This window comes from Leptodactylus fuscus, chromosome 2 (genome assembly GCF_031893055.1).
Source record: "Leptodactylus fuscus isolate aLepFus1 chromosome 2, aLepFus1.hap2, whole genome shotgun sequence".
In the NCBI taxonomy this organism is placed as follows: domain Eukaryota; kingdom Metazoa; phylum Chordata; class Amphibia; order Anura; family Leptodactylidae; genus Leptodactylus; species Leptodactylus fuscus.
In genome coordinates this window covers 144772633-144794853 of record NC_134266.1, presented here as the reverse complement: position 1 = coordinate 144794853, position 22221 = coordinate 144772633, and the positions used below count along the sequence as shown (strand labels likewise).

The 22221-nt window shown below is 42.5% G+C and overlaps 1 protein-coding gene across 3 annotated transcripts in view; it reads right to left on the bottom strand.

Annotated features, from left to right (window-relative positions):
• Positions 1–22221, bottom strand: part of REPS2 (RALBP1 associated Eps domain containing 2) — a 113775-nt gene that overhangs the window by 32295 nt on the left and 59259 nt on the right. For 2 of the 3 annotated variants that reach the window (XM_075264819.1, XM_075264821.1), the window contains 6 exons: positions 21676–21817; positions 11038–11101; positions 10266–10408; positions 6508–6584; positions 1428–1505; positions 132–198 (listed from right to left, as the gene is read on the bottom strand). In XM_075264819.1, the coding sequence (XP_075120920.1) occupies positions 132–198; positions 1428–1505; positions 6508–6584; positions 10266–10408; positions 11038–11101; positions 21676–21817 (571 nt within the window). The remainder of the gene's footprint in view (positions 1–131; positions 199–1427; positions 1506–6507; positions 6585–10265; positions 10409–11037; positions 11102–21675; positions 21818–22221) is intronic. The other variant, XM_075264820.1, reaches the window with a different exon arrangement.

Here is a 22221-nt window from a genome sequence, read left to right as displayed (position 1 = left end):
AGTACTGGAGTAGATGGAAATATAAGTCATGGAATTAATGGTGCTATATAAATAAACAATAATAATAAGTCTAACAGAGAAAAAAGCATTTACATCAATGAGAAAAACAACTCCAACCAAACCTGTCGTACCTTCTGCGTCATTCACTGTGCTTTCCTTTAGTGTGCTTTGACCAGATGATACTTCTTTGGCTGTCTTCTATTTGTTGAAAAAAAAGAACATTATTTTATAGGACAGCTTGGAAGCATAATAAACTATCAAATCTATCAATCTAAACGTATTCTCATTGAATCATGGGGATTTTGGACTATTTAAGGAAACAAATGCCACCCAAGTTTAATGTGATTTTGCACACCACTCTATTTTAGACTTCTTTCAGAATATGTCCATGTGCGATATGCTGTAGATTTCCCATTGAAATAGTATTGTATTAGGCCCTATACACAGGAATGTGAAAAACGGACATGTAACAGACGTTTTCTTAACCTCCGTTGTAAGAACAATGGGAGTCAATGAGGAAATACACGTATATTTTTAACAGACCTTTTTAACATGTTCTATTTTTGTCCATATTCACCAACAGACGGACCAATAAAAGTGAATGGGTCCATTTTTTTTTTTTTATGTCAAAATGGATTTGCATTGTTCTTAAAAACAGATTAGTGGTTTGGGTAAAAAAAATATATATCGAGGAAGGTCATCATTTTTTAACTGGATGACAAAGTGAAAGTGTAAATAAGGCCTAACTGTAAACCAATTGGCAAAAACATAAGCCTTCCTTCAAGGTTTATGCAAAATACAAAAAAAAACTGAAAAACTGCGGCCAATGGGACTAAAAGTTTCTGGTGTATGGTCTTGTGAGTTTCATACCTAGTTTACCTAATAAGTGAAAGATATAATGACTAGACGTGAGTATGATTTGTGTTTTCTCATAATACATGGATTCTACTGGACAAAGTTTCAATACTTATATATGTGTATTTACATACATGTGCGGAATAATGATTGATTTGAGACTAATCATGTCATTTACTTCATATAATTATAGACCACAATACCCTTTTGCATACTAAAGCAGTAGTATCACAAGCACCGTATTGTCAAAACCAAGGGATTTTACTCAATGATCTGTGAATTCAGAGTATGTAACCAATATGTACCCACTAGGAAAGAATAGTCTAAATTTTCCATCTTAGCTCTGAACTAAGGTCCCGGAATCAGACAAGAATAAATTCCATCACATTGTAAATATATAGGAATGAGAACATTTAAGCTTATATCATTCTTGCTATAGACAGGTATATACAAGAGTGCAAGGCATATCATGGAAAGATTATTACATATACAACAGGGTTTGTGCTGCTGATGTCTTTGAAATGTGTATACTGCGAGAGTGCAAAAACATAAAAACATCAATTATTACTGACTGGCTCGTTGTTACTGGCTTCCACATCAAAGAGGATCAGGGGCTCTGAGTTAGCAGGATCTTCACAGACAGTCTCAAGCTGGTTGGAAGAAAATATGTTGAAAATCTTAAAATTCAAGATTTAATCTATGCAAAGAAAGCCACAAGAGGATCAGCCAACATCTTCTACGATAAAAACAGGGCAAAGAAGTTCTAATGTTTTATACATATTTACTATATTAGTAGATAACAATGAATAAAAGTCACATAAACATATCTATTCTATCACTACATAAGGATGGCACTCCAAACATCAAATGCCCCAAGAATCCTCAGAGTTATAGTACGATGGTTATAAGATTACACTTACCGACTTCTTAACTGGTGTTTGTCAAAATAAAGCTCAGAACTGGTCATAGTACATTGTAGGGGGCATTATGCTAAGCATCACCATACTCTTAGATAGTCCAATGGCTGCACTACTTCTTTAAAATGCTGATTTTATACTATACTAGAGGGAGGACCCGGCTTCGCACGGGTATATTACATTTTATGTTTGTGTAGTGGCCCCATAAGAATTGTCCAATTTTGCACTGGTGTATTTTGTATGTTGTTTCTGTGTATGTCCATAAGCGTCATGTGATTATGTGTATCTCATTTTGAAAGTCAGTGAAAAACCTGTGATCAGTTGTTATGAATACCTGGAATAAAGCTGTATCTAATCCTTTCCCGTGTAGTACTGTGTTTAGATGCAAGTATCCAATCCTTGTTGGTGTGGTACTTTGTGCAGATGCACATATCTAATCCTCCCCGAGTGGTATTGTGTGAAGAGGCGCGTATCTAATCCTCCAGTAAGTGAAACTGTGTGCAGACGCGCGTATCTAATGACTCTGGCGTGTGGTACTGTGTGCAGATGCGAGTATCTAATCCTCCCCATGTGGAACTGTGTGCTGAGACGCGTATCTAATTCTCTGGCATGTGGTACTGTCTGCAGGGCCCTGTATCTAATCCTCCAAAGTGTGGTACTGTGTTCAGATGCACGTATCGAATCCTCCCGTGTGGTATTGTGTGAAGAGGCACGTATCTAATCCTACGGCGTGTGGAACTGTGTGTAGACGCGCGTATCCAATCCCCTGTCATGTGGTACTGTGTGCAGATGCGCATATCTAATCCTATGGCATGTGGTACTGTGTGTAGACGCGCGTATCTAATCCTCCCCCGTGTGGTACTGTGTGTAGAAGCGCGCATCTAATCCTCCCTCGTGTGATACTGTGTGCTGAGACGCGTATCTAATTCTCTGGCTTGTGGTACTGTGTGCAGAGGCATGTATCTAATCCTCCAAAGTCTGATACTGTGTGCACACACGTATCTAATCCTCCCCTGTGTGGAACTATGTGTAGATGCGCATATCTAATCCTACTGCATGTGGTACTGTGTGCAGACGCGTGTATCTAATCCTATGGCATGTACAACTGTGTGCAGACGTGCGTATCTAATCATCTGGTGTGTGGAACTGTGTGTAGACGCGTGTATCTAATCCTACTACATGTGGTACTCTGTGCAGACGTGTGTATCTAATCCTATGGTGTGTACAAATGTGTGCAGACGCGCATATCTAATCCTCTGGAGTGTGGAACAGTGTGTAGCCATGCGTATCTAATCCTACGGTATGTGGTACTGTGTGCAGACACGCGTATCTAATCCTACGGCATGTGATACTGTGTGCAGACACGTGTATCTAATCCTATGGCATGTACAACTGTGTGCAGACGCGCGTATCTAATCCTCTGGAGTGTGGAACTGTGTGTAGACGCGTGTATCTAATCCTACTGCATGTGGTACTCTCTGCAGATGTGTGTATCTAATCCTATGGCGTGTACAAATGTGTGCAGACGCGCATATCTAATCCTCTGGAGTGTGGAACTGTGTGTAGACATGCGTATCTAATCCTACGGCATGTGATACTGTGTGCAGACACGTGTATCTAATCCTATGGCATGTACAACTGTGTGAAGACACGTGTGTCTAATCCTCCCCTGTGTGGTATTGTGTGAAGAGGCGCGTATCTAATCCTATGGCGTGTACAACTGTGTGCAGACGCGCGTATCTAATCCTCTGGAGTGTGGAACTGTGTGTAGATGCGTGTATCTAATCCTACGGCATGTGGTACTCTGTGCAGACGTGTGTATCTAATCCTATGGCATGTGGTACTGTGTGTAGACGCGCGTATCTAATCCTCCCCATGTGGTACTGTGTGCAGAAGCGTGTATCTAATCTTACGGCATGTGGTACTGTGTGTCGACGCGCATATCTAATCCTCCCCCGTGTGATTCTGTGTGCTGAGACGCGTATCTAATTCTCTGGCTTGTGGTACTGTGTGCAGAGGCATGTATCTAATCCTCCAAAGTGTGGTACTGTGTGCACACACGTATCTAATCCTCCCCTGTGTGGTATTGTGTGAAGAGGCGCGTATCTAATCTTTCGGCGTGTGGAACTATGTGTAGACGCGCGTATCCAATCCTACTGCATGTGGAACTGTGTGCAGATGCACGTATCAAATCCTTCAGTGTGTGGAACTGTGTGCAGAAGTGCGTATTTAATCCTCTGGTGTGTGGAACTGTGTGCAGACCCGTGTATCTAATCCTCTGGCGTGTGATACTGTGTGCTGATCTGTGTATCTAATCCTCTGATGCGTGTATCTCAGTTTGGATATCAGTGTTGTACTGTGTATGTGGAGTGACCGTGTGTATTGCAGTTGGAATATGAGTGAAAGTCTTGCAGGTTTGTATTGGCTAAGGGGGGGAGAACTGTGTTTGGAATGCTGTATTTCAGCAACGGTACGTCCGAGCGAGTTGGAGTCTCGTCTTAAACCTTCCCTGATATCTGAAGTATCTCTGTACCAAATTTGGTGAAGATCGGTCCAGTCGTTTGGTTCGCATTAGAGAACAGACAGACAGACAGACGGACAGACAAGCATTCATTTTTATAATATAGAGAGATATACACAAAATGGTGGCTCAGATGCAATGGGACATGCCAAAAGCACAAAGAGTTTCTCCTCTGAGCTAGATCATGCATTTAAAGGGAACCTGACATCTGGATTTTCAGCTCTAATCTGGCCTCAACACATTTTTTCAGCTCTTTAATACCTCCTTTGTCACGATTTACTTATACTGTCTGAAGGATTGTAAAGAAATGAAGCTCCTGGGGAGATCGGGCCAGGCCATGGAGCGCACTTCACTTTACCTATTGGAGGGCACCGCTCCTGATGTCTGTGGGACTTGCGCTGCTTCCGGTGTCCGCCTGTGTCCTCCTGCCACATCGCTTGTATGCGATGTAAGGAGGATACAGGAGGCACCGCTCCTTATGTCTGCGTGGCCTGATCTGCCTCCGGTATCCTCCTTACATCGCATACAAGCGATGTGGCAGGAGGACACAGGCGGACACATTGGAAGTAGCGCAGGTCGCACAGACATCAGGAGCGGTGCCCTCCAATAGGTAAAGTGAAGCACGCTGTCTCCATGGCCTGGCCCAATATAGTCAACTGTGCCCCTCCGTCACTTCGTCAGTCAGGTCACCCTAGCAACGTGACCTGACGCAGCCCAAATTACAGTACGCAAAGCCACTACCGTACTACAGTTTGCTGTGTCGCTCAGCAGTGATCTCACTGGTCAGGTTTAGTGCCTGCTGCCTTTCTGGACGGACCCTACCTGTGTCCCCTGAAGTAAGCAGTATAATATCTTACTGTAGGATAAATAACATCTCAGGGGGCGTTCACACTTGTGCTCAGTGTCCGGTGTATGCATTCCGTCGGGTTTCCATCCTCAGTCCCAGCTAAACTGGACAGGGGATGGAAACCCGGCAGTCACCTTTAAAACCCATGCAAAAGAATGGGTTTGTAAAGGTGACCACCAGTGTCTGCCTGTGGCCTGTCTGCGGGGAAACAGTTTTCTTTTTAAAGCCGGACACAAAGTCCTGCATGTCTGACTTTGTGTCCAGCTAAAAAAAACCATGGGAGCACTGGAGATAAAGTATAGCATTCGGCTAACTCAGGTGCTCCCATTAAAGTGAATACAAGTGCCATCCACCACCAGTCAACCCTTCATTCAACTTGGCTGGGGCCAGGCAGAATGTGCAGCTGAGGGAATCCCTATTGTTGAAGGGGGGGGGGGGGGGTCCTCAGTGTTCAGACCCCCACCAAATCAGGTATTTATCCTAAATCCTATGGATAGAGGATACATACTTTTCATGACATGACGTAACTAGAAATGAGTGAACCTCTGAAGATTTATTTCATCTTGGGTTCGGACAAATTTTTCCTTAGGTTCATTTTAGTCAGATAGAACCCAGAGTAATATAATATGACTTTCTGGTTTAGGGGTGACAAGCCCCAAAATGAAACTATTGAAGTATTCAGGACGAAAGTGGTTCATTACCGGACCAGTTTGCTCTCCTCTGAACATAACCCCCTTAACTGTGAAACCACCCCCTTGAGTTTGCCCCTGTTGGAGATGACATACCGTACCGTTATGCTATTATTACTTTTTTTTTAACCAAGCTTAAAAAATATTCTATTGTGATCCAAAAAGGCTCCAGTCACACTGTATTTGTATTATAAATAGGGGGAATACATTCGCAAAGGGGCCATTGTAGAAAATGTGTATCAAGCTGGATACAGTTTCTGTGGAATCCTCTGTATTTAATAGTATAGTTCACTGCGCCATTCAATATTAACAAAAGCCATGATAATTCATTTTTTTCCCCTGCATTATATAAAGACTTGCATTTAGCAAACAATAGATGTGTGGGATATGTGGTATATACACCAGGAACCTAATGGTGGTGTACAAGATTGCAGCAGGTTTTTATAAGAATAATACTTTCAGATGGGTTTTGTGATCTGTTTGGTAACTTAAACACTCATACAGTGCATTTTGCTTTAGTCACAATTAGAATTACTCAAAATCCAAAAAAGCTGGAGTATAAAGTACCCCGTTTACATGGTTTTTGATTCTACTCGTTGCATTGGCTTAAACAACCACTGAAACAACTGCACCAAAACTACTGTGTGAAGACCTAGCTGTAAATCAGGATTTTCTTACCTCCTTCCTGGCTGAGCAAACTGTGTTTGTTCCACGATATGCCTCATACACACCATCTGTGCCAGGCTTTACAGCTGCTGTTAAATGAATAATACATATTGTATATTTATTATTCTTATCTTAACACATGACTGAATAAACTCCTATTATACCAAACTATCCCATTTTAACCTGCGTTTTTTTGGATCCTGGCCACTTTGAGGCTTAGGCCCTAGTTTGCGGAGATGCAGCGTTTTACTGTACCAGCAAAGTGAATAAGTTTCTGGCTAATCCTATCCAATATTGTGAAAAAACGTTGCGCAAAAGCTACGTTTAGAAAAACTCAGCACACCAATTTTACCTGCAGAAATGCTTCCATTTTCCCTATCAATTCAATAGTGAAAAACGCTGCAGAAAAAAATTGATGCATATTTTACCTGCATTCCGCAATGTGGGGCCTTATGTTACCCTAAGGCTATGGCCTCAGGTTGCGGAAACACAGCTTTTTTTGTTGCAGAATTAGTTGCGTTTTTTTTGAGCCATAGCGAAGAGTGACTACAAAAGGAATGGGAAATATATCTGAAGCTCTTATACTTCTACCTTTTGCCAATCCACTCCTGGCTTTGGCTCAAAAAACCGCAACAAAATCTGCAACCAAAAAAGCTGTGTTTCCACAATGTGGGGCCTTAGCCTAAGGCCAGGGCCCCACGGACCGGACCAGAGACGCTGCGGGAAAAATCGCGGCGTTGTACAGTACAGGCAAAGTGGATGGGATTCATGCAAATCCCATCCCCACTTTGCGGAAAAGATCGTAGCGCGGACACGCTGCGATTTGCAAATCGCAGCATGTCAATTATATCTACAGAAACGCCGGCGGCTTTCCCGTAGATATAATGTTAAGAGAAAGTCCGCAGAGGAAAACTCTGTAAACTTTCTCTAAAAAGCGCTGCAGAAAGAACTGCAATGCATTCACGCAGCGGTTCTTCCCGCAGCGCTTTAGTGCTGCGGATACGGCCTGTGGGGCCTTAGCCTAATAGAGCTTTCTACAATATAAAGTGATGTTTTGGCTACACCTAAAATTATTTTTACATTTTTATGGTGCCCCCAATAATTAAACGGTGTCTCGAATAAAGTGAACATTCAGAGAACATTTTGAAATTTTCGTTTTTACAAGTGATCACTTTGAATACTTAATCTACAGAAATTTACTAGTGTTTGAGCTTTAACATATCCAACAGAGATACTATGTCAATTTTAATAACATAGGGGAATACTGATCGTATTCAAATCTTTTATTAACATTTTTAATAAGACAGCACAAAAACCATTAACCACTATGATATTAGGAGATGAGGAAGACACAGGTCAATATTTGTAAAAATGAAAGTTATCGTAACCTATGCATAGAAATCACTGTACACACCATAGGTTTCTTCAGAAAATAGAGCTTTTTATTTTCTCATGTTTTAGGATAAGCTAGTGTCATACATCGCAGCGCCATGTTATATACTGACAAAAAGTTCTTGTTGTAGAAATGTGGATCAAGAAATTCTATGCAACACTTCGGTCGAGGCTGTGACCTTCCTCAGGCTTGATCTAATTGGTGATGCAGTAGTTAGTGTGTAGGCGTTGGTTGTATATACAAATTTGCATTATTTGTTGCTTATGCAAATGTATTTTTTCTACCTGTATTTTATGCTGTTATACATAAATACTATTGAAGCTAAAGCAGATTGTCTTGTTTGTAGAACCAATATAAGTCTAATTTTCCACTATTAAATACTCTAATGTTGCTTGTCTCCATTCTATGCATATCATATACACTATCACTAGGAGATTCCACAGATCTGCAGTTTCATGTCAGTTACTTGTTGTAATTCATACTCTAGACAAGAAGCTGGCAATGTCTACTCCAGCCCAGTAGATTGATATCCGAGACGCTATGCATAATTTATTTACATACAAATAGATGGTAAAATCTATCTTTTATCATTTTGTGTAATATATTTACATATTACCTTGATCTTGTGTTAATAACACCCAAAAGGGAGGCTCCAGAATATTAATACATGACACGCACCAGCCTAGAAACTGCCTCATATAAATAATCTACAGAGGACGCCCACACACATATAAGGACAGAACTGAAGTGCTGAAAATCCTATACATAATCCATGGAACATTTAAATATATAAGTTAACTAAGGAATCAATGTGAGTAATAAGCAAGACTGTAAGCTATCGCGGGCAGGGCCCATGCTCCTATTCTGGGAAATGATGAATTATTCTGTAATGTCTCATTTTGTCTGTACATGAACTCAATAACTTGAACAAAGCACTGCAGAATATGTTAGCACTATAGATAGAAACGGTTTAATAAATCATATAAGAGTAACTAATAAACCCTTCTCTGGACTTTTAATATTAAGGTAGGTTATCAATATCAATTTGGTGGGGGTCTGACTACCACGCTTTTTGGTTTCCAACCCTCATATAGAGTAGAATAGAATAGAATAGAATAAAATAGAATAAAATAGAACAGAATACTTTATAGATCCCGATGGAAATCTGGTTGATTAACAGAGCTGAGAAATGTCCATCAACAAAGCGCACAGTAAGTCCACAAGCACTGGTCAGTCCTGATCTATATTATTTTGCAATAAATATGGAAATTTATTAAATTAAAATTTTCATTCATAAAACTATTGTGTGGTATCTTTATGTATAGCATTAAAAAGAGTTTTATTATATGTAACACCACTGACATAAATGAGAGCCGCACAGAGAAGAGAAAACTTATAACAAACCAACAACTCCTAAAGCAGAAAAAATATTCAGTAGGACTATTTCGAGTGGCAAAACTATATTTAAGGCCTGGGCCCCACGTTGTGAAAACGTGTTTTACCGAACCTGCAAAGTGGATGGGATTCTGACTAATCTCATCCACACATTGCAGAAATAATAAACCGCTATGGAAAATCTGTGATTTAAAAAAGTCAATCATACCAACAGAAACGCTGGCATTTTGTGTAAACGTATAATGGGGCAGAAAGTCAGCAGAGGAAAACTCTGTGGACTTTCTGTGAACAATACTGCAGAATAAAAGGCAATGTGTGTCCTCTGCAGTCTTTTCCACAGGGTTTTTTGGCTGCGGCTCGCTATGTGGGGCCTTGGCCTTAAAGACAAACCTGTTAAAACCAATGATGCACAAAGAGTGCAGAGACCATAGTCCATACTCATAATAAAGTCCAGGCTCATACACATGAAGAAGGACATCACTGAAGAAAGGGCCACATTAGATCCCCAAACAGGCTGCTAAACTTCAATGATTTGACTCTCAGTTATTCTGGGTTCATATACAACCTAGATAAATCAGCTGTCCAAACAGATACCAATTTATTTCTACAATCTATCCAGCTACATTTCAATTCTGCTAAGGAACTAATTTTAAGCTTGAAACTATCTCCATCATGGTGCTGAAATGTAGCTGGATACAATGGTGGAATAATATGGTTCTTGATGACACTGGTGTGCTATTTGGGTGTACAAAAACATGTAATAGGAGCAAGAAAGACATTACAGAATAACATGTCAAAGCATTGCTCACAAAACCATTGACCACTGATTTGGGATAAATGGGTGCTATGAAATGCGGCAACTACTTACACTAAAATATTGTCTGTCCTTCTCTTATGCCCAAGTAAAGATTGAACTGTGCAAAATATGAGACTAAATTACTGTGCATTCTATAAGAACTTTCAGATAACAACAGTCACTTACTTGGTGTAAGTATTTCAGACAGCAGTGTATTGGGAAGTGTATCTGGTAAATCATATCCATTTTTCCTAGCAACAATGAGGTGAAAAGCTGCAAAGAATTCTGCCAACGTCAAAGCACCATCACAGTCAACATCACTGAGGTCCCTAAAGGAGAAGAAAGCTAAAGAAAATGAATAAGAAGAAAAACTATGTAGAGAATGTGATTACATATGGTGGATGAGCCAACATCACACACACAGTTTCTATCATATACTAGCAGAAACAGCAAGTCCTCCACCCGGGGCCCAGGTTTGACTCAATCCTTCTTGTCGTCTACGGTCCTGCACAGAGGGTAAAATTAAAGCGGGCACTAAACCCTGAAAAATAATAAATAAAATATGAAATATATATTTAATCTCCAGCTCAGCTCTCACATTAACGGCTCTGAGAAGTGTAGCAGAAATCTTACAGACATTCAGTGTGCAGACAGTGCTTCCTGCATCCCTGCAGCACCATTGTCGCTATAGAGCGGCTAGAAGCATGAGAGCATGACATCACAAAAAGTTTGGAGAAGACGGAGCTTATCTTGGAGGGGATAGGGCTTAGTCCCTTTCAGTATAATGCTTTCAAGTATATGATTTATCTCTGAGGTAACTGTAAACATGACTATCGGGAATACATAGCAGGATGGGGGTATAGGGCCCCGGACAAAAGCTTGCATCAGGATCAGGGAAGGAGAAAATAAGTCATATATGAATACTGTACAACTAGGCGGCTTCTTCTTCTGTACTTACCAAATGTGTGAAAGTTCTGGAATAGGAAGCTTTGATTTGGTAAAGAAGTTTCTTGCTACAGAACCTGCAAGTGAATGATAAAGAAGAACATTTTATCAAAGCTTGCACATTTTGACATTAGTATTACTTCTTAAGACTTTGGTTTGCCACTTTCATGAAGAATAACACTGTCCCCTGGAAGCAATGTGTTATAAGACTTGTGACGGAGCATTTCAAATAAAATTAAAAAAAAAAACAGGGTTACAACATAGACCCAAAGCACACTATAGATATAGATTTATTTTTTTTAGATTCTACTGAAGAAAAAAAAAATTATATATATAATATATATATATATATATATATATATATATATATATATATATATATATATCAATAGAATGTGGTCATTAATAATATACTGCAATCTGTAAGTTGTATGGAAACTTACTGCATGTCCATCCTATGATGGCCATTTTCTAAAGAATGCACAATGGAAAATCATTGTCACAACAGGCAATTTATTCAGTACTTTCAACAAATATAAAAGCGTGCTATAGGAAAACCATGGAAAGAAAATTTGGTAAAAACATCTTACATAAAAAAAATAATATTGCCTTTTACAGAGAACACTGAAACATTTTGATAGAAATCTAGTATACAAACATCAAGTCTTATATCAACTGTAACACACTATACAGTATTTAATCACATGTAGTTTGTGTAAGTTACACAAGTTACTTGTCCTTGGCAGTGGCGCAGGCCGTGAGCCCCACAAACATCATTATTATACTTGGGGGTCTTTTCACCCCCCCCCCCCCGAGTTTAATGATCGGAGACGTAAGAGAACATAATAAATAGAGATGAGCGAACACTAAAATGTTCGAGGTTCGAAATTCGATTCGAACAGCCGCTCACTGTTCGAGTGTTCGAATGGGTTTCGAACCCCATTATAGTCTATGGGGAACATAAACTCGTTAAGGGGGAAACCCAAATTCGTGTCTGGAGGGTCACCAAGTCCACTATGACACCCCAGGAAATGATACCAACACCCTGGAATGACACTGGGACAGCAGGGGAAGCATGTCTGGGGGCATAAAAGTCACTTTATTTCATGGAAATCCCTGTCAGTTTGCGATTTTCGCAAGCTAACTTTTCCCCATAGAAATGCATTGGCCAGTGCTGATTGGCCAGAGTACGGAACTCGACCAATCAGCGCTGGCTCTGCTGGAGGAGGCGGAGTCTAAGATAGCTCCACACCAGTCTCCATTCAGGTCCGACCTTAGACTCCGCCTCCTCCGGCAGAGCCAGCGCTGATTGGCCGAAGGCTGGCCAATGCATTCCTATGCGAATGCAGACTTAGCAGTGCTGAGTCAGTTTTGCTCAACTACACATCTGATGCACACTCGGCACTGCTACATCAGATGTAGCAATCTGATGTAGCAGAGCCGAGGGTGCACTAGAACCCCTGTGCAAACTCAGTTCACGCTAATAGAATGCATTGGCCAGCGCTGATTGGCCAATGCATTCTATTAGCCCGATGAAGTAGAGCTGAATGTGTGTGCTAAGCACACACATTCAGCACTGCTTCATCAAGCCAATACAATGCATTAGCCAGTGCTGATTGGCCAGAGTACGGAATTCGGCCAATCAGCGCTGGCCAATGCATTCTATTAGCCCGATGAAGTAGAGCTGAATGTGTGTGCTAAGCACACACATTCAGCTCTACTTCATCGGGCTAATAGAATGCATTGGCCAGCGCTGATTGGCCAGAGTACGGAACTCGACCAATCAGCGCTGGCTCTGCTGGAGGAGGCGGAGTCTAAGGTCGGACCTGAATGGAGACTGGTGTGGAGCGATCTTAGACTCCGCCTCCTCCAGCAGAGCCAGCGCTGATTGGCCGAATTCCGTACTCTGGCCAATCAGCACTGGCTAATGCATTGTATTGGCGTGATGAAGCAGTGCTGAATGTGTGTGCTTAGCACACACATTCAGCTCTACTTCATCGGGCTAATAGAATGCATTGGCCAGCGCTGATTGGCCGAATTCCGTACTCTGGCCAATCAGTGCTGGCCAATGCATTCTATTAGCTTGATGAAGCAGAGTGTGCACAAGGGTTCAAGCGCACCCTCGGCTCTGATGTAGGAGAGCCGAGGGTGCACTTGAACCCTTGTGCACCCTCAGCTCTGCTACATCAGAGCCGAGGGTGCGCTTGAACCCTTGTGCACACTCTGCTTCATCAAGCTAATAGAATGCATTGGCCAGCGCTGATTGGCCAATGTATTCTATTAGCCTGATGAAGTAGAGCTGAATGTGTGTGCTAAGCACACACATTCAGCTCTACTTCATCGGGCTAATAGAATGCATTGGCCAGCGCTGATTGGCCAGAGTACGGAACTCGACCAATCAGCGCTGGCTCTGCTGGAGGAGGCGGAGTCTAAGATCGCTCCACACCAGTCTCCATTCAGGTCCGACCTTAGACTCCGCCTCCTCCAGCAGAGCCAGCGCTGATTGGCCGAATTCCGTACTCTGGCCAATCAGCACTGGCTAATGCATTGTATTGGCTTGATGAAGCAGTGCTGAATGTGTGTGCTTAGCACACACATTCAGCTCTACTTCATCGGGCTAATAGAATGCATTGGCCAATCAGCGCTGGCCAATGCATTCTATTAGCGTGAACTGAGTTTGCACAGGGGTTCTAGTGCACCCTCGGCTCTGCTACATCAGATTGCTACATCTGATGTAGCAGTGCCGAGTGTGCATCAGATGTGTAGTTGAGCAAAACTGACTCAGCACTGCTAAGTCTCTGCATTCGCATAGGAATGCATTGGCCAGCCTTCGGCCAATCAGCGCTGGCTCTGCCGGAGGAGGCGGAGTCTAAGGTCGGACCTGAATGGAGACTGGTGTGGAGCGATCTTAGACTCCGCCTCCTCCAGCAGAGCCAGCGCTGATTGGTCGAGTTCCGTACTCTGGCCAATCAGCGCTGGCCAATGCATTCTATTAGCCCGATGAAGTAGAGCTGAATGTGTGTGCTTAGCACACACATTCAGCTCTACTTCATCAGGCTAATAGAATACATTGGCCAATCAGCGCTGGCCAATGCATTCTATTAGCTTGATGAAGCAGAGTGTGCACAAGGGTTCAAGCGCACCCTCGGCTCTGATGTAGCAGAGCTGAGGGTGCACAAGGGTTCAAGTGCACCCTCGGCTCTCCTACATCAGAGCCGAGGGTGCGCTTGAACCCTTGTGCAGCCTCGGCTCTGCTACATCAGAGCCGAGGGTGCGCTTGAACCCTTGTGCACACTCTGCTTCATCAAGCTAATAGAATGCATTGGCCAGCACTGATTGGCCAGAGTACGGAATTCGGCCAATCAGCGCTGGCCAATGCATCCCTATGGGAAAAAGTTTATCTCACAAAAATCACAATTACACACCCGATAGAGCCCCAAAAAGTTATTTTTAATAACATTCCCCCCTAAATAAAGGTTATCCCTAGCTATCCCTGCCTGTACAGCTATCCCTGTCTCATAGTCACAAAGTTCACATTCTCATATGACCCGGATTTGAAATCCACTATTCGTCTAAAATGGAGGTCACCTGATTTCGGCAGCCAATGACTTTTTCCAATTTTTTTCAATGCCCCCAGTGTCGTAGTTCCTGTCCCACCTCCCCTGCGCTGTTATTGGTGCAAAAAAGGCGCCAGGGAAGGTGGGAGGGGAATCGAATTTTGGCGCACTTTACCACGTGGTGTTCGATTCGATTCGAACATGGCGAACACCCTGATATCCGATCGAACATGTGTTCGATAGAACACTGTTCGCTCATCTCTAATAATAAACATGTTACTAACCTCTCCATTCACCGCTCCATACAGGCTTTGGCCTAGTTAAAACCTGAGAAACTTTGACGGAAATCTAGATGTTAAAAGGTATAAAATCTAATACATCAGACCGTGTAATGAATTCTCCAGTGGTGTAATTACCGGGGAAGCAGCGGAGGCAGCTGCCACAGGTCCCGGGACATTAGGGGGCCAGGCGACAGCCACTACAGGCTGCGTTTTTTTTTTTTTTTTTTTTTTTTTTTTAATAGGCCGTTACCGGCTGGAGTTACTCCAGCCGGTAACGGGCCCTACTTAGTTACCAATCCTGGCAGGGGCCGGGATTGGTAAGTGACACCGTGGGCCCCACAAACATCATTATTATACTCAGGGGTCTTTTCAGACCCCCCGAGTATAATGATCGGAGGCCCGGAAGAGGTAAGCTAACATAAGAAACAGTGTTACTTACCTCTCTACACTCCGCAAAGGCTACGGGGCCTACTTGTGTGATGTCTCAGATGTCACATGACCGGGGCCTGCGTCCTTATGCGTCACGACGCAGGCCTCCGGTCACATGACGACCCTGATGTCATTGAAGATAGCTGACAGCGGGGAGCACAGGGATAGATAAGTAACAGTGTTTATGTTTGTATCCCCCTCTCGGTCTCCGATTATTATACTCTGGGGTCTGAAAAGACCCCAGAGTATAATAATTGTTAAAGGGTGTCCACAAAGGAGCATAATACTGGGTGATGGGGCCACTATGGGGCATAATACTGGGTGATTGGGCCACTATGGGGCATAATACTGGATGATGGGGCCACTATGGGGCATAATACTGAGTGAAGGGGCCACTCTGGGATATAATGCTGTGTGCAGGGGCAACTATGGGGCATAATAGTGCGTGCAGGAATGCGGGGGGGGGGGGTGTGTGGTGTAGGTCGGGGTCTTCAGCGTCAGTCAGGGGGGCCCATGTCAAAGGTTTGCCACAGGGCCCCTCCATTCCTAGTTACACCACTGGAATTCTCCTTTGTACTGGCTTGATGGTATCTTCAACAGAGTTGCTTTTAGAACACATAGGACCCTGGGCTTAAATTATAATTTATACTCATCATTCATAGAGTACTCTGCCATCAGGATCAATATTTCCAGTATTAGGCTAAAGCCCCACAAAGCATTTTACAGTACCCGCAAAGTCATTGATATTCTAATCCAATCCACACATTACAGAAGAAAATCCTCTGTGAGAAGCTGAATTTTCAACACCAGTATTTTTGAAAATCGCAACATATCAATCATACCTGCAGAATGCTGGCGTCTTCCATACAGGTTACAAGGGAAGAAAATCCACAGATAAAAACTTAGTAAAGCTTGATGGTAAATGCTGCAGAAAAAAAGACATGAATTGCTTTTTTTACCGCAGCATTTTTTGTTGTGTTTCGCTATGTGGGGCCTTAGCCTTAAAGAGTTTCCAAATATTGCTGGTGTGAGCTATACTGGAAATCTACACTAGTCACTCTGGTGCACGGGCATGAGTCTGGTAAATTAGATTTGCCCTACTGCTCTTGGGCCCTACACATTGAAATCAATGGGTTTAAAAGCCTCCCACTGATTTCAATATGAAGCACGCGTAAGACCGGCACACATTGAAGTCTATGGGATTCTGGTTTACAGTGGTCACTTTGACACGTGTTTACGTGTCTGAATGAGCGGAGCGTAAACTCCGCATGAAAGCACCCAAAAGTTGGATTTTTTTTCTCCTCTTGACCTCAACCATTCCCAAACAAGGAAGGAAGGTGGTGTCAGGCAGGAGCAGGCAAGGGGTGTGGTTCTGAGCGCTGACACTGGCTGCCTCTGATTGGAGCTCTGAATCACATCTCCCTGTCTTACACCGCCCTTCTGCCATTACAGAGCTTAAATAACACATCAGGCACCAAAACTAACTGTGCTCATTGCTTCAGAATGGTGGGGGCTAAAGAAAAAAAATCCAACTGTGCTGGAATCAATGGAGCGCCGCCTATTAGCAGCAGATAAGAACTTATATTGGAGGAAGTGGTGAAAGGTCAACTAGAACCTGAGAAAAACATATACGTACCTTATGGAAATAAACATGTTACAAACCATAGAAAACCAATGTGGCTAACTAAAATAGTAAGGATTACAATGAAGCAAGTAAAGTAGTAAAATAAGAAGGCAGTGATGCAGCATTAACAAAATTTAAAGAGAAAAACAGATTAAAAGATAAATAAAGGCGGCAGAGATTGAAACAGGTAGAATACAGTAACTGTCAAGGATGGTAAAATGATCCAAAATTATTTTTCAGCTACATAAATAATAAGAAACTAAGGGAAAGGCAAAAATAAGTTCTTCTCAGCAGTATTTACACCAATGAACAATGACTTGATTACAGGTAATATAAATTCTCAATTAAATGTGAACTGTTTAACCCAGGAGAAAGTGCTTGGGGATGTTGGTAGACAGGAAACTTAATTTTAGCAACCAGTGCTAGGCAGGTCCTGCCAAAGTAATTAAAGTCATGGGATATATCTAGAGGGGAATAGATGGTTACGACAAGAACATAGTTTTGCTTCTATAAAAATCACTGGACAGGCTGCATGTATATTACTGTGAACTATTTTGGGCACCTGTATATAAGAAAGACAAAGCTGAACTACGGCAGGTGCAGAAAGAGGTGACCAAGATAATTAAGAGAATGGGCGGATTAGAGCACAAAGACCAGTTGCCAAACTTGGCGTTCAGTCTGGAAAAAGACACCTTAGGAGTGACATGTGACCCAATGTACAAATACCGTATATCAAAGTTTCCCAAACTGTGGGTAGCAACTCCTTGGTGGGTTGCATGAAGATTGACGGGGAAAGGACGGTCACGAGCCATCAGTGGGAAAATAGGCTGTATAGCTCTCTGCAACAGTCCCAATATGATAAAGACATCACAAGAGGCCTGAAGATGACACGAGATGCCAGCAGCATGCAGCCAGACACCGAGAGGATGCTCAGGACAGGTGAGGCAAGATAAGGATCAATCTTTGTTATTTTCCCTCAACTCTCTTGGGCCTCCACTTATTGTACTCTAGGGTCTGAGAAAACGCCAGAGTGCAAATATTCCCCAAAACCAATCTGGGGGATTGGGGGCTGGGGTTCAATCTCACAACTATTTGTCACCATGAATCTTGCGAGTTTCACCCATCTCTACTAATGAAGTGGCCTGTGGCAATATACTGTGTGGGGACACTATGGAGCATTATACTGTGTAAGGGCTTCTCTGGAGCAGGGGTGTAACTACCAGAGTAGTAGCGGTAGCAGTTGCCACATGGCCTTGGAGATTAGGGGCCTCTGATGTGTTTTTGTTTTGTTTTTAATAGGCCACTTCCTATTAGAGTAACCCCAGCAGGTAATAGTCCCTATTTACTTGCCTCGCTCCGGCTCATGGAGCACTTTTCTCTCCACATGTGTTGTGCAGAAACTGAGCAGAAACCACACGGACGTCATTATAGTCTAGGGAAACCCTGTGGTTTCTTAGGTAACTGCTTTTTAATGCATATAGGTTTCCGTACCGGGGGTCTCCATGCGGACTCCCCAAACTGAAACCCGAAGGCCTTAGCTTTGTTTTCGTCTTAAAGATGAGAGGTACCTGGTGCTGGCAGGGACAAGCAACATTCTTAGCAAATCTATTATAAACAATTAGGGTCTAAGAGATCTCATGGAGCCTTGGTATGATTCCTTTGGATGTTTGTGTGTTTGGATGTTTGTTCCTCAATCACGCAAAAATAGCTGAACGGATTTAGATGAAATTCGGCACATAGATAGATTATAACTTCGATTAAAATATAGGCTACTTTTTATCCCGGTAAATGACATGGCTTCACAAATGTTATGAATTTATGTTCACATACTATATTACACTGCTCTTATGTCAGCTTCTGAGAAAGCCAGGGCTGTTATCTCTCTGTGTAAGCATACGCTAACCCTCAGTGTTCATGCATTTGCATATTATCTGATCTGCTCCAGGCACTGACAAGGGCAAACAGCTTTAATCCAAATTGGCAGTTTGCCAATTTTCAACATGCCTGGAAAAAGAAAATCTAATTTGTCCTAAACAACTAGAGTTATGAAGGTAGCCAGAAGTCATAGAGTTCTCCTCTATCGGAGCTGAGGGGGATCATCAATGCCAAGAAAACACTCATTATATGGTGTCCCAGCAAGCTGCTGAGATACCGGAACAATCACGGGCACAGCTCGAGGAATGAGTTCAGCGGCAGGCCAGCTTGACAACTCCCGAAACGCTGGAGCACGCGGATCATCAACGCCAACAACACGCTCATTATATGACGTTCCAGCGAGCTGCTGAGATGCTGGAACAATCACAGGCACAGTGTGAGGAACAAGGTCAGCAGCAGGACAGCTTGAGAGCTGCCAAAATACCGGAGCAGGCAAGCCATCGATGGCAGCAATTTGCTGAATATAGGCAGATCATTGACGCCAACAACTCGCAGACGAAGTCGCGGGCAGGGGCTAGTAGTCTATAAAAGCTTCTGGGGTATTAAGAGTTAACTAGGTTGTTCAGCCCCCAAATTGATCACATGGATGCCTAGCAACAGGATAGGTCATCAGTATGTCATCTGTTGTGGGGTCTGACACCAAGACTCTGCACAGATCAGTGTTTCTGGAATCCTCTTTATACTGGAAGCTGTAGTGGATAGAAAGCTCTTGCAGCACTGCTCCGATCTAAAGGGGTTGTCTCATGTCAAGGATCCTATCTATACTGCTAGCTTATGTGGGTTTAAAACTTTTCCTAAATACATTGCTTCATCAAAACTGCTTTGTTTGTTTATTAATTGAGATTATTCACCTCATTGTTTACACTGTGTTTCCATAATCACGGACCTGGGGATGAACTTATATCCTCGGCCATGACAAGTGACGTAGCTCCCTGCTCCAGGAGGAAAGAGTTGAGCTGAGTGCTCAGGAGTGAGCTTGTATTTCTGAGCTGTTTATCTTTCTGCCCTAGACAAGTGATGTAGCTCCCTGCTCTCAGAGAGGGGAGGGGGAGCTGAGTGCTCGGGACTCGGGAGCAGCATGTATTTCTGAGCTGTTTATCTCCCAGTTATTAGGTCGGCTAATTGAATTTTGCTGATAAGGGCTTAGATAGGGAGTCTAACAGAGTTTATTGCAAGCTGACTCTTGGTCCTGTAGCATGTAAATTTGGGATTCTCATCACATATCAACTCCAGCTCTGTTACATCAGCTTCATATTGTGCATCTTCCAGTGATACTGTGCTGATTTATTTACAACCATCCCTCATTACTGAGTGCAAACATGTACTGCTATGAAGAGAACTAGCAGAGCTGGCTTTGTCTGGGAGACAGCAAGTGAAACCCTGCCCACCAATTCACTGAGAAAACCAGGAGGAGAACAGAGCACACAGCATACAAGATGGTGAACAGGAGAATTGGGAATACCCCTTTAAGCTTTTGAAAAATGGCTCCTGAGACACACTGGCTCCATGGTTAAATGAATGTACTAAATAAATGAGCTAAAGGGGTCCAGCTACTGTACATAATGCCAACTCATGTATATATATATAGTATTCTGTGAAACATGTTGGAGGCTCTGTTATGTTCTGGGGCTGCTTTGCTACATCTGACACAGGGTGTCTTGAATCTGTGGAGGGTACAATAAAATCTCGAAACGATTAAGGGATTCTAGAGAGAAATGTGCTTCCCAGTGTCAGAAAGCTTGGTCTCAGTCGCAGGTCATGGGTCTTGCAACAGGATAATGACCCAAAACACACAGCTAAAAACACCCAAGAATGGCTAAGAGGAAAACATTGGACTATTCTGAAGTGGCCTTCTATGAGCCCTGACCTAAATCCTATTGAGCATCTTTGGAGGGAGCTGAAACATGCCGTCTGGAAAAGGCAGCCTTCAAACCTGAGATAACTGGAGCAGTTTGCTCATGAGGAGTGGGCCAAGATACCTGCTGAGAGGTGGAGAAGTCTCATTGACTGTTACAGGAATCGTTTGATTGCAGCAATTGCCTCAAAAGGTTGTGCAACAAAATATTAAGTTACTGGAACCATCATTTCTGTCCAGGCCTGTTTCATCAGTTTTATTTAAAAAAAAAAAAATTTTTTTATTGAAGCGAAAAGCAATGTCTGACTTTCATTTGTTCATTTTCATAGAATTTTTTTTATATATTATTACTTTTCTCAGATTCAAGTTATTTCTGTGACCATTGTGGGTTTTTCTTTCATTAAACAAGGGGTATTAACAATTTTGTCCACGTGTGTATATCAGAGCTTATCTTCTACAGCTCTGGGAAAAATGAGTGCCAGGCTGCTCCTCCAAGTGCTGACTGGCGAAATGTTTTACAACATTGTACTACTGGAGGAGGACTGTTCTGCCTTCCAGACTGTACTTATATTCTAGTATAAAGGATTTACAATCCATGGAACATTGCATAATTGCAATCACTGCCTAGTTTTCAATGGGAAGCACTGATTGCAGCAGGACATTGAAAAATAAGCTTCCTGATACAACCGAGGCGTTCGCAACTCAAGACTCCCCACAGAAAGCCACAATGAAATAGTCGTATTCTGCTGTGGGGAGCCTGGGGATGGAAAATGAAGAGGAATCCAAGGCTGATGTCTGTCTCATATTCCTCTTCATTTTCCGTCATGTGAAGGACCTTCATATTCTAAGAGGTGTCTTGATGTAGGAGTGTTCTAAACTGTGATTCCAACCTGCTAACTACAAATCTAAATAGACACTAATAACCAACATGTCTGCAAAACAAAATCAGCAAAATATTGATCTCACTTACCAGAAATGAAAGAATTCAGATCAGGTTGAAGGGATATGAATTGGTTAGTGTAGTACTCTCGTTGTTCTTCCGTTATCCTCCAGGGGTCCTCGGAGTAACTCTCTGAATTGTCCTGTGATTCTCTTTCAACGGAAAGGGACTGCTGTGAACAGAAATATTTTTAGACACTGCGGCATGAAACCTCTACCTATCAAGTCATCAGGAATCTGAAAAAATTATCTAAATTACAAATATAAAATGATAAGGATCATAATGTAAAATGTGTTGCTGAGTGTTACCCACAGATTACATTGCAGTCCCCCTAAGATTACCTTCACTTTACTACAGACAGGTGACAGAAAACGTAGACGTGGAATATACTGTATAGCTATCAAGACCTTTCAGACGAGATTTATAAAACGGGTAATTATATTAAAACTATTACTTATAGGGTAGCTTCTTGTAGCTATCACTAGAGATAAGGCTTGATTCCTCCATGTTTTTTTTTTTACCACTGATTATTAAAAGGAGTCTGTCACCAGAGTTGACCATATAACACCAGTAGCA